We start from the raw sequence: 16216 nt of genomic DNA, 5'->3' as shown, positions 1-16216 counted from the left end.
CCATCTGGGTGGCTTATATGCCTTTCTGCTTCCATACTCAGCAATAGTAGGTACTTGGAGGAGCCTTGGGGTGGGGGAATTGCTGCAGAATTCTTTGACCATCTAGTTTGAACTCTGCACCTGGCTGGAAGAGGGAACTCACCGCAAATGCTTTCTCAAACCCCTCACCCCCAATCGCCTCCAGTCAGAATATAAAATCAACTTACCCTTCTTACTCCTTCATCCTTCAGTCCCACGCCCCGCCCCTGCCCCCAGCCCAACCGTGAAGAAAGGCACAAAGTCAGATATTGATGCTGCATCTTTTTTTTTTTTACTTATGCCTTCTTAAAGCATGTGCTGAGCTGATGGGTGAAGCAGTTTGGCAATTAAAAAGGCCCAGCGGCTTGGGCAGCGGCAGGGGGAGGCCAGGTGAGGGGTGGGGGGGACCCTCTTTCCTGGGCCAGGGAGCAGCAAAGCCCGCACTAACTTCATAAAATATAAAACAAGGGAGGGGTGAAGGTCAGAGGGAGACTTGTAAAATACAATATCTTAGGGATTGGCAATAATAAAAAATAAGGTTCATTATTTACAAACAATTTCTGTTCTTGGTCTCTGTACAGTGGGGGGAGGGGTGGGGTGTGTGTGTCGGTCTGTTGACGTGTGTGTGTGTGTGTGTGTGTGTGTGTGTGTGTGTGTGTGTGTGTGTGTGTGTGGCGGGGCTGGGGCAGGGAGGCAGTGGTCCTGTTGGTCGTTATGAGAAAGGTAACCCAGTGAGTGGTTTATCTGAGAAGGACGGATGGCTGTGGAGTGGTGGTGAGAACAGAGCGGTTGGCCTAAGGGGACAGTCCAAATGTGCGGGGAGAGGAGAGGCCCCAGTCAAGATCTGGGGCAAAGGTGGGCTGAGGGGAAGACGGACCCCAGGGGGCAGGGGTACTAGCCGGATCCGGGTTAGTGAGCAAGACAACCCCTCTTCTGAGTGCCAGAGGGTACGTCCTGTGTCCTGCGTCTTGGCACGGCCTAGGAGAGTTTGATGGTGGTGTTGGGGCCCAGATCCCTAGAGAGAGAAGAGAAATCAGGGGTGACTCTGTCCAGGGAGGGCCCTCTCGCCCCTCTGCAAGCTGGATCTGGACACGGGAGGGACAGGGCCTTGGGAGGGTGTGGCTGAGGACATGGGGACCGGGGGCAGGCAGAGGGCGGGGGGAGCCTGGGACCGCAGGAGGGGAAGGGGTCACCCACCCACCTCTCGTGGAACCACTCCTTAGGGTGGGAGAAGTCAGGACTGGTGCTGTTTCCACCGACGTCCTTGGGCCAGGCCTCACTCAGGTACTTGCTGGTCTCGTGGGTGCTGTCCAGGTGGTCATGCTGCAGGTGGTCCTGGGGTCGCTGCTCCGCCGGCCCCCCGGGCTTGATCTCCCAGCCATCCGGGGGCTCCACGGGCAGCAGGGCGCTGCGGCCATCCTCCCACGAGCCTGCCCCCTCATCATAGAACAGGAGGCTTCGGGAGGGCACTGGAGAAGGAGCTCAGGGTGAGCCATGGTGCCAAGAGGCTCCCTCCCCATCCAGGCCACATTCAGGGCCTGGTGTTTAAGGACCTGGGCCCTGGAATCTTACGGGCCTGGATCTGAATCCCAGCTCTAGCAATTCTGAGCTGTGTGACTGCAGGTAAGTCATGCCTTTGCTTTCACCTTTCTGAGCCTCAGTTTGCTCATCTGTAAAATAGGAATACGAGGGCCAACCTCCCGTTGATGTGAGGTTTAAATGAGATAATAGAGTGATTGAAACTGCACTCAGAGAAAGTTAGATCTTCCTAAGCAGAGGGTACTGGGCTGGGGCATCTGAGACCTGGGTTCTGATCCTACTGTACCACTCACTTTCTGTGAGACCTTGAATAAATCTTTTTCCCGTTCTAGGCCCTAATTTGCCCTCCAGGGAAATGAAAAAAAAAAAAGAAAACACATTTTTTGGATATCTATCACGTGCCAGGCATTGTAGGCATCCTTTAACCTATATCAAATCATTGACAGAAACTCTTGGAATGAGATATTTTTAGCTCCATTTCACGGAACAGGTAATTGAGGCTCCAGGTTGCCAGGCACACTGTCCCAGGCTAGTCTGCACCGAAGGTGAGATGCAAACCCAGGTGTGCCTGACTCCAGGACCCACCACCTCCCTTCTCACTCTCAGGGCCCGGATCTCACAGTCTATGTGAGCGGAGCCCCTGGAGCTGTGCGGTGCACCAGCTCTGTAATCCAACCTGCTCCAGAGGTCATCTCTTCCTCTTCGCCCTGCGGACACTGGGCCTGAAATCCACTGCGTTCGCTCCGAGGGGCTCATTCATTCCCTCGCTCCTCTGGCTCCTCTGACTCTGGTTTTGTCCATCAACACTCTCTCTCTCTCCCCCTAACCCCAGCCCACCCCCGCCCCCCGGACCATTTCCATTCCTTCCTCTCCAAGGTTCCCTATACCTCCCAGCACACATAGGCCACTCAGGCCTTGGGAAAATGGACACATGGCTCTCAAGACCTTACATCCCTGCCACCCACCTCCCTTAGTAACTGACCTGTTCTCTCCTTCTCAGGCTGCTCTGGTCCAGGGAGTGGTTTTCACTCCCCCCCTCTGCTTCCTCTTCCCCTAACCCTCCCCACGCCGCTTCCTCCCCTCAAGGCCCTGCAGGCTTAGCTCATCCTCCCTGCAGTATCCCTCCTTCTTGAAACTCACCCCTCCCCAGCTCCTCTCTCTCTGACCTCCCATCTGTTTCCTCTTCCTCCTCCTGCCCTGCTGGATAACTCGCTCCTGGTAAATGATGAGGGACTGTGTGGAAGTTCCTCTGTAGGTCTATCTGAAGTATCCTCTGCTTCTGGAAGCCCATACTATTCTTTGCTGCACCCTATACCAGTTCTCCCCTTGCTACTGTGTGTTGTATCTTTTCTCTCCTCTTGTGAGCTCATCAAAAAGGAAGCGACTGTGTTCATTTAGTAGGTGTCTGCTGTGTACCAGGCACTGTGCTAACGGCCTTTGTGCACCATGTCATTTAGTCTTCACAACAAATGTGCTCAGGAAGTGTGGAACTTGTAACTCCCATTTTCAAGGTAAAGAAATTGAAATTTAGTGTGCTTAAGACACATGCCTAGACGGGAATAAAGACACAGACCTACTAGAGAATGGACTTGAGGATATGGGGAGGGGGTGGGGTGAGATGGGACAGGGTAAGAGAGTGTCATGGACATATATACACTACCAAATGTAAAATAGATAGCTAGTGGGAAGCAGCCGCATAGCACAGGGAGATCAACTCGGTGCTTTGTGACCACCTAGAGGGGTGGGATGGGGAGGGTGGGAGGGAGGGAGATGCAAGAGGGAAGAGAAATGGGAACCTATTGTATATGTATAACTGATTCACTTTGTTATAAAGCAGAAGCTAACACACTATTGTAAGGCAATTATACTTCAATAAAGATGTCTACAGAAAAAAACAAAACAAAACAAAACAAAACAAAACAAAAAAAGACACATGCCTGAGGTGACGCAGTGAGTGAGTGGCAGATATGACTGACTCTGAAGCTCTACGCTCTTAACGATCCTCACAGTCCCCTGTGGGATGGTAACTATCTGAGCCCACACTACCACTACCCCGACTCTGCCCATGGCAGACATTACCAGTGGATCCTGGCACTCCTTCCTGTTGATCCTGAATGGTGCCTCAGGGTCCTTCTTAACACAGTGCTTCAGGCAGCCACCACCGTCTTATGGAAAATGTCCCTGGAGCTGAAACTGATTTGCTATCCCAGTTGTAAAATACTGATGGTGCTTAGCAGATGTCCCTACCAACTGGCACCATAATACATGGGGGCTAGGGTGAAAACATTCCTGTTATTCCCTAAACCTACCCCCGCAAGCCACGCCTGGGTGGGCTGGGAATCAGGGGCTCTTCACTGTAGTCCTAATTCTATAACTAACATTGAACACATCATAGACCCTTTGGGGGACTCAGTTTCCCCATCTGCAAAATGAGGAGGTAGAATGAGACGGCGCCAGCCCCAAACCTGGCTCCTCTCTTGTGTCTGGCTTCTGCCCGGAAGTTGGGGCTGGCATGGGGGGAAGGCAGCCTGGCTCAGATCACTCACTCTGACTGGCAGTGTAGACGCTGTCAGTGGCCATGGGGTCTTCCTTCACAGTCTGGGAGCCGGAGGAGAACTCAGGGAGGCAGGGCACGAGGGAGCCCAGCACCAGGACGAAGCACAAGGCTGCCACCTGGTAGTAGAGAGAGAGCGGAGGGGCTGCAACCTTGGTCACCCCAATCCTCCCCCTGCCCCCGAGCCAATGGGGGCAAAAGGCTCAATATTTTTCCAGGAAAGCTGCTCCCAGAGCCAACCACCTCCTGCACGTGGTGGAGGAGAAGGTAGAGGCTGTCGGGACATCTCAGCCCACTGTAGGGGGGCCACCCCAGGCAGTGCTAGAAAAGAGGGGGAATTGGCCAATGTGGTTATCACCTATGGGGTGGAGGAATCAGGAAGGGAAGGAAGGGGTAGGTGTGGGAGGAGGCTGAGATTGGGGCAAGGGAGGGGGACGTATCTTCACACCAGATTCCCAGCAGGATTCCCAGGAAGGCCGGCCAGCAGGAGGAGGTTAAGAGTCACAGAGCCCAAACTAACCCCTGCCTCTACTGGGGCTTTGCCACCTGACAGCTTGAGGATCTCGGAGGGCCTGGGGAGTGATTAGCCAGGAGGCAACAGGCTGTACAGCTCCAGGAAATGTGGAAGAGGGGCTAGCAGAGGCCTGAGCCACAGCCTAGGCACCCACCCTCCATGCCAGAAAGAACCAGGTCCATACTTCCCCACATCCCCCCAGGCCCATCACTCCACTCCACTGGGCCTGCAGAAGCTGCCTCCTCACGGGACTTGCCCTGCCATCCTCTAGCTGAGTTCACGTGAGTCACTACACATCCACACCGTGTTAGAACTGGTCAGGGAAGGTCATGTTCTGGAAGGTTCCATGGACTTGGGGAAAGAGGCTGGGGTCTGCTGCAGCCAGTGCACCAGGTACTAGGATGGTTTACTCTGGTGACACCGCCCACAATATGGCCAGGCCCTCGAAGCTCTGCCCACCGCCCCCTGTAGAAAGCCAGCCTGGGGAAGACCTGTCCTCCTGTGGCCCTGCGGTGAGGGAACAGTACCTACCATGAGGCAGGTCCCAGTCTGGGTGGCAGCCATCTTGTAAGGTCTGGAGATCTTGTTGGTGACCAGAGTCTGGAGTTTCTGCAGCTGCTGGAGCAGGGTCCTGAGGAGGGCACAGCGGTCACCTGGCAGGTTCTGACCCAGCAGGAATCTCTGCCTCAGGGAGCTCTCCCGGGGAGGAGCAGAGCAGCCTCCAGACTTGGCTTCCACGCCAGGTGCCCGTTTCAGTCAAGACAGAAAAGGTCACCTCTCGCGTGGCTCCTCTGTGGTGCGGCTGGGGCACCCTATGGAGGCTCAGGGGTGCCCCGTGACGCTCCTGGCCAAAGGGGCGGCTGGAGGCGAGCCTGGACCACCTCAGCTGAGGCCACTTTCTTTTTCTTACCCTGCACCAGCCACAGCTAAATTGACCCTCCCTCCTTTGTATCCACGGCACCTTGAGCTGATACGAAGGACACGTCTGGCAGCTGCCTGGTACATGGTGAGGAGCAAGTGTCCAGGAAATGGTAGCTACCAGTTTCGTTAATTTTGTTGCTGTTTTTGCTTTTATCACAGCACCTGTAACACTTCGTTTATTTATGAATGTCTATGTCAGTCTCCTTCGCTAACTGTGGGCTCCCTGAGGGCAAGGACTGGGTCCCTCCCGGCGAGGAATCCTCTGGGTACCCACAGAGGGTGCCCAGCCCACCCTTGGTGAACAAATGTTTAATTCTCTCTTTCCTCCACCCAGCCGGTCGGTGGGGTTGCAGTTCCCAGAATGTACAGCAGGTGGCGAAACAGCTCCAAGGGCCTCGCCCTATTTGGGACTAGGGAGGAATCCGGGCCAGAGGAAGGGGGTGAGGGGTGAGGGCTCCCGCCCCCTATCCCTGAGTCAGGGGGGCATTCTCCAGGTCAATCAGGGGAGTGGCTGGATCCCGCTGGAGAAGCTGGGGGAGAAGGAAGGAAAGAAGGAAAAAGCCTTCTGTTGAGCACCTGCTGCATACTAGCTGTTGTCTGTTATTTTAATTACTCCCAGCAAACAATTATCACTCCCACAAACCTACTGTGGGCTCATGGCTGGTCACTATCAAGAATTCAGAATAATAACAAGAAAAAACGAAGAAGAAAATCTAACATGAATGGAACATTCTCAAATGCCAAGGACAGTGCTGGCCCTTTACTTGCTAGGTCTCATCACATCGTCACATGAATCCTGGGAGATACTGCTTCTATCATCTCCATTTAGACAGAGAAACTGGGGCCCAGAGAGGTGTACATAACAGTTTTTCCAGGATCACAAAAATGGCACCCAGAGTTGTGACTTTACGTGGCTACTGCATGCCAGATCCTGTGCGGGTTCCATACTAATGTTTCTCAAGCTTAATTGTGCAGGTGAATCACTCAAGGATATTGTTGAAATGCAGATTCTGATTCAGTAAGTCTGGGGAGAGTCCCGAGATTCTGCATTTCTTTCTTTCTTTTTTTTTTTTTAAGATTTTTTTGATGTGGATCATTTTTAAAGTCTTTATTGAATTTGTTACAATATTGCTTCTGTTTTATGTTTTGGTTTTTTGGCCGCGAGACATGTGGGATCTTAGCTCCCCGAACAGGGATTGAACCCACGCCCCCTGCATTGGGAGGTGAAATCTTAACCACTGGACCACCAGGGAAGTCCCCTAAAATTCTGCATTTCTAACAAGCCCCCACGTGATGCTAATGCTGCTGGTCTGAGAAACTCGCTTTGGGTGGCAAGCATGTACACCGGTAGGTTCTAACTTTAGGGTGCATCAGAATTACCTGGAGGGCTTATTAAAACACAGATCATTGAACCCTCCCCCTGGAGTTCCTGATTCAATAGGCCTGCCATGAGGCCTGAGAATAAGCATTTCTAACAAGTTCCCAGGGGCTGCTGCTGTGCTGGTCTGTATCATCACGTTTAAGCACCTCACCAGCCCTGTCTGGTATCTAGATGGGAAACTGAGGGTCCCAGGCTGCAGAGTCCCTGTTTCTGGGGTTCCCATCATCCTGAACTCAGTGACCTCTCCTCTCTCCTGCCTCCCAGAGCTATGCCATAGCCAGGCACTGGCTGCAGAAGGGCAGGGGCCGGGGGGACGCAGGTGGCACCACCCACCTGTTGGCATTCTCCAGGGTCTCCACCTTCTTCCACAGTTCGTTGTTCTCGGATGTAAAGGTCTCCACCCTGCGGTGGCCAAGCAGGCACAGGCTCAGGGGCAGCCCCCAGACTCCCTGCTGCCCCCTTAGCCCTGCCCACCAGCATCCTAGTCCCCGTGTCCCCCGCCCCTGTGAGAGAGGGCTGGGGAGAGCAGGCCGGGCTGGGGAGTGGGGCCCAGGCCACCCGAGCCGCCCACCTGCCCAAGACCTCTTACTTCTTTTCTAGACACTCCACGTACTCCTTCTTCTTACGGCGGCTCTCCTGGGCCGAGATCTAGAGGGGGAAGCCCCCAAACAGGAGTTACCACACTGCATATCCACTTCCTGGGGCTCCCCAACTTCAGGGCTGGCATCACCAGGGGAGCCCCAGGGCAGGGGCAGGGTCTGGCTCACGCTTTACCTTGTTCTTGATTTTCCTCCGGACCCTCTTTAAGGCCTTCTCCTCAGCTTTGGTGAGGGGGAGTTTTGTGGGGATGGGGTAGCCCTCAGCAATCAGGGTGCGCTTTTCCTCCTCCGTCAGGAGCAGTGGCCCTGACGTCCCCTGTAATTTCTGTGGGAAGGGGGACATGATAGTTAGGAACCAGACAGCCCTGCATTCAAATTCAAGCTCTGCCATTTACTCTGCGCATGACCTGGACAAGGCACTCAACTCACTGAGCCTCGGTCTCCTCATCTGAAAAAGGGGCAGATCTGAATTAAATCCAATAACATGTATCAAGTGCTCAGGATGTTGCTGGGAGCCTGGCATGTTTGGCCCTCAGTATATTGCTGGGGGTGGGGTGGTCCCGAGATCCCATCCTGGAACCCACAGCCTCAAAGCTTACTTGTCCAGGGCCCCCTAAACAGCACCCACCTCAGACACCCACCACCTCTTGACTTGGGAGGTTCCACACCCATCCCAGTGGATTCCGGGCCTCCTGAACATTGTTCTCCAAACAGTGCTCTTTGGGGGCAGCCTGGGCCGTCCCCTTGAAGGTGAGGAATGTCAAGTTCTAGTCCTGGCTCTGCAATAGTGTGCGTTCGGCAGGCCTCTTGGACTCTCTGCCTGTTTCCTATTTACCCCAAGGCACGATTAAAAGATTGTCACTCCCATCTGCCGGGCAGGCACCTCTCTGAATTCTGATGGGGGTGGGGATCAGGCTTAGGGCTCCCCAGGCACTCAATTCCTTGACTCTAGGGTCAATCCACCCCCAGCTGCTTACGTGAGGGGCCGTGAGGAGGGGGGAGGTGGAGATGGCTGTGGAGGAGCGGGCCATGGGCCGGATGGGGCTGGAGGGGGGCAGAGAGCGGGGACTCTGGGAGCCGTCACTGTCGCTGCCATGGCTGCTGGGGGGCGTCGGAGGCATCTGCACCAGGTCCTCTGGGGAGAGCAGGAGAAGCCAGGTTAGCAGGGTGGCGCCCCAGCTCTGGTCGCACAATCAGAGTTCAGCATGGCATGGGCCTAAGCCAGCCCGGACTGACTGTGGGACTGGCTGCTGGGGCCTTGACCGCTATAACATCAGAAGCCCCTCTGCCATGTCAGAAAGACGAGCTGATGTCCCAGAAGACAATTCCTGAGTGCCACCCCATCTCTGACTCCACAGAAGCCTGGCTCCTTTAAGCCTGGTTCTTGGTGGGGATATCACAGAGGCTGGATTCTTGGGGTCCCTCCCCTACCCCTGACTTCACAGGGCTCAGGATCTTTGAGCCTCCAACTTGGCAACCCCAGGAGGTGACTGGAGTCTGCCCATAGCAAGACCCATGGGGATCAGGCTGGGCAAGCCGCAGCCTCTGTCCCTTTCTTTCCACTGCAAAACCCCAGGGTGTCCATTTTCAACCTCAGGGTAACAGGACAGCAGGCACTGGGCTTTCAGCAGACCCACCAGGAGCACTGCTCTCCCCAGCATGCCTTCTGTGCTGCCTCTCTGAGGCCACAGCATCAGGAAGATTGACGCTCTGCAGGTGGTCAGGAAGAGGCCTGGGCAGAGCCAAGAGGACCAAGAGCCTTGCTGCAGGGAGAGCTCCCAGGCCAGCACTGCATGCACAGATTTAAGTCCAGGTGCGGGAATCTGGAGCTGACTGCACCGCAGAGCCGGGCTGAGGCTGGCAGGAGGAAGCACTGCATCCTTCCGGGCTCGGCCCATGACTGCCTCCTGCAGGAGTCCCCTCTCCCTTCTTTGGCTCTCATTTGCCTATTACGGATGCCAGACTGTAAAGACCACCGAACTTGGACTCAGAGAGGCCTGAGTTCAAGTCTTGACTGTTGCACCCCACAACTGTGTGACCTATAGTTATGTTTACTTAACCTCTCCCAGCCTCACTTTCCTGATGAATGGGGGTGAAAGGACTCCTTGCATGGAGCCAGGAGGATGCAATGGGCTAATGTATGGGAACACGCTTTATGAATTGAAGGGCACTCTACAATGTAAGGTGTTTTCACACTGGTCCCTTTCTACCTCCTGTTAATTCTATATCTTCTCTCAGAGGCTGGGACCAACTTGAGGGTGAAACTTGGGCCTTATTCATCTTTCTAAACCTTGTGGTACTTAGTCCAGGGCCTGAATAAGCACAGTAGATGCTTAATCAATGTTTGATGAATTAATGAGGTGGGATTGGAAAGATTCAGTTAGCCCTTTCTCTTTCTGGTCAATCCAAGAAGCTTCCTCTGTTCTCTTCTCCCTTGTCAGGTCTGGGGATGTGCTTTCAAGGCTTCCTGGGGATCTGCCATCTTTAATCCATATCACTGCTGTATAATTGGTGGTTTGTCTGTGGCTCACACCACTCTGTGATCTACTTGGGTACAGGGACTGTCTTCTCTCTCTGCTTCCCCAGCTCCTGGGACTAGGAGATGCCCAGTGAACTCTAGTTGGATGGATGGATAAATGGATAGATGGATGGATGGACAGATAGATGGATAAATGAGTAGATGGATGGATGGATGGATGGATGGATGGATGGATGGACTGATGGCTATAGAGTGGACTTCAATTAATGAATGATGGGAGAGGTGAGAAGGTGTTGATAATAGTGATGACAGCTGTAGATTGTGTAAGAAGGGGACTGGAGGGATGGAGAATGGGCAGGGTGGGAAAGAGAGAATATTCTGGGGAGAGATGGGAGGTGTCGAGGGAGATGGGTGGGCTGGACCAAGGGAGTAAAGAATGCAGTCTGGGCTTCCCTGGTGGCGCAGTGGTTGAGAATCTGCCTGCCAATGCAGGGGACACGGGTTCGAGCCCTGGTCTGGGAAGATTCCCACAGGCCGTGGAGCAACTAGGCCCGTGAGCCACAACTACTGAGCCTGCGCGTCTGGAGCCTGTGCTCCACAACAAGAGAGGCCGCGATAGTGAGAGGCCCGCGCACCGCGATGAAGAGTGGCCCCCACTTGCCGCAACAAGAGAAAGCCCGCACAGAAACGAAGACCCAATGCAGCCATAAATAAATAAATAAATAAATAAAAATTTGAAAAAGAAAAAAGAAAAGAAAAATATCCCCCAGGAATCTGAAAACAAAAAGACTAGATTCCAAAATAATTACTGTGAATGTACAGGGAGCATATCTCTAAAAAAAAAAAAAAAAAAGAATCCGCCTGCCAGTGCAGGGGACACGGGTTCGAGCCCTGATCAGGGATGAGCCTACATGCCGCGGAGCAACTGGAGCAGCTAGGCCCGTGTGCCACAACTACTGAGCCTGAGTGCCACAACTACTGAAGCCCGTGCACCCTAGAGCCCATGCTCTGCAACAACAGAAGCCACTGCAATGAGAAGCCCGCGCACCGCAACGAAGAGTAGCCCCCACTCGCCGCAACTAGAGAGAGGCTGTGTGCAGCAACAGTCTCAACGCAGCCAAAAATAAATATAAATAAAAAAAAAAAAGAGAATGCGGTCTGCCCAAGACTGGAGAGGAAGAGTCCCTCTCTGGACACACTTACCTGGTGTCACTTTGAGGAACTGGTTTACCTCCTGAGGCTCTGCTTTGATCACTGGCAGCTGAGTCATCTCTCCCGGGGCCTGAGGAAGAGACAGGTCCAGCTCCGTCAGCTGCCCCGGGGAGCCCGTCCCCACCATGCTACCCAACCTCCCTCCCTCCCTGGGCCTGGGGGTCTGCCCTGCAGCATTAAGAAAGTATCTGCGGCTTCCCTCGTGGCGCAGTGGTTGAGAGTCTGCCTGCCAATGCAGGGGACACGGGTTCGAGCCCTGGTCTGGGAAGATCCCACATGCCACGGAGCAACTAGGCCTGTGAGCCACAACTACTGAGCCTGCGCGTCTGGAGCCTGTGCTCCGCAACAAGAGAGGCCGCGACAGTGAGAGGCCCGCGCACCGCGATGAAGAGTGGCCCCCGCTCGTCGCAACTAGAGAAAGCCCTCGCAGAGAAACGAAGACCCAACACAGCCAAAAATAAAGAAATAAATAAATAAATTTAAAAAGAAATAGGAGGTGTACTTCAGGAATAACATCTAAAAAAAAAAAAAAAAAAGAAAGTATCTGGGCCCAGGGTTCCAGGCACATTCCAGAGGAGCAGAGGCAAGTTCTCGTGCTTAGAGAAGTCAAGTAGACCTAAGAAAAGAGAATGGTGGCCAAGTAGCATTGTTTAGCCTCTAAGCTCAGAGAAGGAGGGCCTCCTGCGGCCTCTGAGGCCAGGGCCATCTTTTTGGTGGAGGCTGGCCCTACACTGACTGTGAGCCCATGTGGGTTGCCGTGAGGACTGGAGGTAATGTCTGGCAGATCGTAGTTGTTCAATGAGTGGTAACAACAGCACAGACAAAGGAGGCATTAACTGGCTGGGGGCCCAGAGAAAGCTCCCTGAGCAGCTGAAGTTTGAGTCCTGATGTATAAATACGAGTATTACAGATAAAGGATGGGGCAGGACGTAGATGAGGGGAGAGGCATTCCAAGAAGAGGGAAAAGCATCTGCAAAGGCACAGAGGCCAGACAGAGCACAGCTAGATCTGGAAACTGCAAGTATTAAGGGTGTCCAGAGTGTAGGGGTGTGTGTCAGAGGTGGAGTGGTGAGAAACAAGACCAGAAGATCTGGGGGGAGGGCGTGCGGAGGGGGTGAGTAGAATCCAGACAAAGAAGTTTGAAACAATGAGGAGCCCCTAATGGGTTTTTAAGCAAGGGACTGATAGAATTAGATTAATGCTTTAAATAAACATGCATTCCTATTTCTTTATGCCATCCCAACTTGCTGTTCCAGAAAGGACATCAACAGGCATGGCTTCCTACACACGAGGACCAACACACATACAAGGGGTGTTCTCTTTGAGAAGGCACTGTGTTGGGTGTTCGATTTCAGGGCCATCTCTCCTCTCCAGGTCTGCAGCCAGCAGAGAGGTCATGATATCGTGGGTGGGACCACCCAGAATCCCGAATTTAGGCAGGTGAGTAAGAATCCCAGGAGGTTAAGGTTGGCAGGGACCTTGGAGATTCCCTGGTCTACATCCCAGCTCAGGCCTCAAGTGACAGATGAAGGGACTGCGACGCAATAGGGTGACAGCTCTCATGTGGGTCACACGTTCATCATTGTCATACCAGCTCCTGGTTCCTGTGCCTTCCACTAGGGGGTCGCGGCCTCACTAGAGTGGAAAGTGTGGGCTCCGGAGTCTGGCGGCTGAGTTTGGAATGCAGCTCCATTGCTTCTGACTGTGCAATGTGGGGCAAGTTGCTTAACCCCTTCCACCTCAGTTTCCTTCTCTGAGGCATGAGCCCAGCATCCAAGACCCTGGCTGCCGCTGCCGTCATGCCTTCCCTTCCTGCTATGGCGAGGGCTGAGTCATTGCAGAGCCAGTCCTAGAGGTGGTCCCAAAAGATCCTCCCCATTTGCAGCCAACCCTGAATCCTCAGGTCCTTGGTGGAGTAGGAGGGGCTGACCTTTCTCACTTTTGGTCCCGTACATTTTGATCAGGTGAGCTGCATGGCCAGCAGGGGGCAGTGCCAGCCAAACCTTGACTCTAGGGATTTCAAGGTAACCCTCATGCTGTAGACTCAGGGGTAGGACCCCCTTAGCAGTAGTTCATGCTCCCATTTTACAGAGAAGGAAGCTGAGGAAAAAACAGGGAAGGCAACATGCCCAGAGCACAAGTGAGAGCAGAGCTGGGACCCAGTCAGGGCCTCTCCCAGGAGCCAGGGGTCTGGGATGTCAACTTTGGATTTATAGCCGACTGCTCTTATCTATACATTCATGGGGGTGAGGGCTGGCATGAGGGTGTGGGTTAAAAATATTCACCTCATGAATATAAACAATTGAAATATGGCATAATTTTTATATTTCCATTTAGGTGTTTCTTCCTTTTTAAAAATCCAGACACTTTGAGAAAATTAAGTGGCCTGGGCTGTCTCCTTCCCTGAGACCCTGGACTGGGCCCCTGATGCCCAGCCCTACCTGGGTCCCTGTCATCTTTCTTCTGCACACAGTGAGGGCCCCAGCTTATTCCGAGTGCGCTGTGGTTTGAGCCCGTTCTAGGATGGTGAAGGGATGGCCCAAGGGATGGGCAGGGGCCTGGTCTGGGAGTTCCGACTCTCAGTCCTGAGAGTCACATTGCTCCCTGTTCACAGAGCCCCTGTGTGCACAGGGCTTTGGATTGCCCTTCCCACAGAGACCCATCATCCCTCCTCCCTCCCTCAGCCCCTACTAACAGTCCCCAGGCTCACCTGGTGGGGGATGGGCAGCCTGGTCAGGGGGCTGAGGCCCAGCAGCGGGGTGGTGGCCATGGCAGCAGCGGCAGCCATGGCTGAGGAGGCAGCCAGAGGGTCCACGGGCAGCTCCGGGCTCTGCTCCTGCTTCACCATGACCGAGCACAGTTTGTGTCCCAGCACCCACGCTCCGTGTTCCACATCTAGGGAAGGGGGCAGGACCCAGGCTCAGGGGACTCCTAGAGCAGAGGGCTCAGCCCCTCTCCTGGCCCCTTGGAGCTGCTCTGGACAGGACTGTGGAGAGATGCTAGGGTGTACCAGGAGGCAGGCGGAAAAGGGCAGGGGGCGGCGCTTGTGAGGTAGGAGGGCTGAGTGGGCTGGGGCCAGAAGAGGTGGGGGCATCTTCTTCATTCAGCAGTTTACAGAGTGGGCTTGGACAACAGACCCCTCCTGACTGGCTGTGTGACTTTAGGTAAGTTGCTTAACCTCTCTGAGCCTTAGCTTCCTCATCTGTAAAAGTACCTGACAAGAAGTAAATGTTCAATAAATGGCAGCTATTGTGAATACAATTATTGTTATTCAGTAAACATCTGCTGAGCACCGTGCTAGGTGCTGGGGATCTGGTGAGAGTCACGAGCAGTTTAGTGCAGTTAGAATGCAAAGGGAAGGAGAAGGTAGGGTCAGAGAGGCCAGCAGGGATGGCATGGCCTTGGAGCTGCGACTTTGTCAGATTTGTAATGTTGAAAAAGATCATTCTGCCTGTGTGTGCAGACTGGCCCGGCAGAGCGAAGCAGGGAGACCCGCAGGAGGCTGTTGAAATTGTGCAGCGAGAGAAGGTGAGGCACATGCTAAGGCAGTGGCAGTGGGGATGGAGAGGAAGGAACATACTGGAGACAAATTTAGAAGGAAGAATCCTGGACCTGGTGCCTGTGGGGGCATGTGGGGCGTGAGGGGTGATGCTCAGGTTTCCCAGGGCAGCGTCCACCTCGTGGGCTTCCTGGCCTCACCTGGGTCACAGGGCTGCTGGGCATCCCCCCTTTTCCTGATGGGTGCCACTCGGCGTCAGTCCTGCCCCTGGTGGCCCCAGCACCTGGCTCTGGTGAGGCAGAGGTCTGAGGAGCCAGCATGGGTGGGCTAGAGGGGACTCTAGCCTTTGGAACCCACTGTGGGTGGAGAGAGGGGTCAGCAGCTGCCTGATCCCACCTCAGAGGCTAGGCCCTGCCCTGCTGGGAGGCTGAGGGCCTCAGTTCTGGGCTGCAGGCTGCCCCTGGGCTCCAAGAACACCCACAATCTTCCCAAATTACAGGGCCAGCCCGCCGGCCTCCGGGAAGCTGCCCCCTGCAAAGGACCCACAGACAAACTGCTCTAAAAATAGACTTGGGGTGGTGAGGAGTTGCCGGGCTGGGAGGCTGTCCACCCCACATGCTACCCTTCCCCAGGCTGGGGCCTGACACCCCATCGAGGTGACCTCCAGAGGCTGCGCTGAGGCCAGGGCACACAGGGAAGTTGAGACCTCCATAGCCACGAGCCATGGAGCCACTTAAAGCCCCAGGAGGTGTCCCTACCCTCAAGCAGCTGGATGGGGGCCAGGTACAAAGTCCCGTCTCTGCCCCTGGGGAATCTCAAAGACCCTCAGAAGCAGCTCACACTTCTTGCACTGAGTCTAATTCTAAGCTCTTGCTGCATATGAATTTGTGTATTCCTCCCACCAACCCTGGCGGCGGGCACCGCTATTCTGCCCATTTAATAGTTGAGAAGATTAAAATACTCACTCAAGACCATTGTCCTCCAAAGGGAAAGAGGAATAAGAACCCTGTTCATGGTTCTAGACATGATAGTTTTAATAGGACTTTTATACACATAAGGAAATAGTCACTAATTTTATATATATATATATATATATACACGCACACACACACACACACACACACACACACACATATATATGAAATGTGCTGGGCACTGACTGAGCTGGGTACTTTTCATATATATATTTTTAATCCTGGCCAGAATTCTCAAGATACCTAGTGTCATCATTTTGTAATTGAGGAAACCGAGGTCCAGAGAGGTTAAGCAACTTGTTAAAGATCACACAGCAGCCGGTTGAGGCACCAGGATGCACACCAAAGCCAGTACCCTTTAGCGCCCCTTAAGGCTGGCAAATGTGGTGGTGGCATGGGTGTGAGGTTTAGAATCAGGGGGCCTGCTTGCTCCCAAGTTCCTGCTCTGCATTGACTGTGTGCGTAACCTAAACAACTCAGCTTTCCCGAAGTCTCATTTTCCTTATCAGACAAATGGGGAGTATGA

The 16216-nt window shown here is 53.9% G+C and overlaps 1 protein-coding gene across 2 annotated transcripts in view; it reads right to left on the bottom strand.

The window, feature by feature from the left end:
• Window positions 1-300: 300 nt before the first annotated feature.
• Window positions 301-16216, bottom strand: part of CREB3L1 (cAMP responsive element binding protein 3 like 1) — a 36520-nt gene continuing 20604 nt past the window's right edge. Inside the window, exons 3-12 of one of the 2 annotated variants that reach the window (XM_036859461.1) lie at window positions 13928-14112; window positions 11209-11287; window positions 8504-8661; window positions 7702-7851; window positions 7517-7575; window positions 7261-7329; window positions 5157-5256; window positions 4104-4230; window positions 1220-1487; window positions 301-1033 (exon numbers count right to left, since the gene is read on the bottom strand). In XM_036859461.1, coding sequence (XP_036715356.1) covers window positions 997-1033; window positions 1220-1487; window positions 4104-4230; window positions 5157-5256; window positions 7261-7329; window positions 7517-7575; window positions 7702-7851; window positions 8504-8661; window positions 11209-11287; window positions 13928-14112 — 1232 coding nt within the window. In that variant the 3' untranslated portion in view covers window positions 301-996. Of the gene's footprint in view, window positions 1034-1215; window positions 1488-4103; window positions 4231-5156; window positions 5257-7260; window positions 7330-7516; window positions 7576-7701; window positions 7852-8503; window positions 8662-11208; window positions 11288-13927; window positions 14113-16216 lie in introns of both variants that reach the window. The other variant, XM_036859460.1, reaches the window with a different exon arrangement.

Source organism: Balaenoptera musculus, chromosome 8 (assembly GCF_009873245.2).
Source record: "Balaenoptera musculus isolate JJ_BM4_2016_0621 chromosome 8, mBalMus1.pri.v3, whole genome shotgun sequence".
NCBI classification, from domain to species: Eukaryota; Metazoa; Chordata; class Mammalia; order Artiodactyla; family Balaenopteridae; genus Balaenoptera; species Balaenoptera musculus.
Note: the sequence above shows the minus strand (reverse complement) of the source record. Positions and strands in the feature narration are given on the sequence as shown.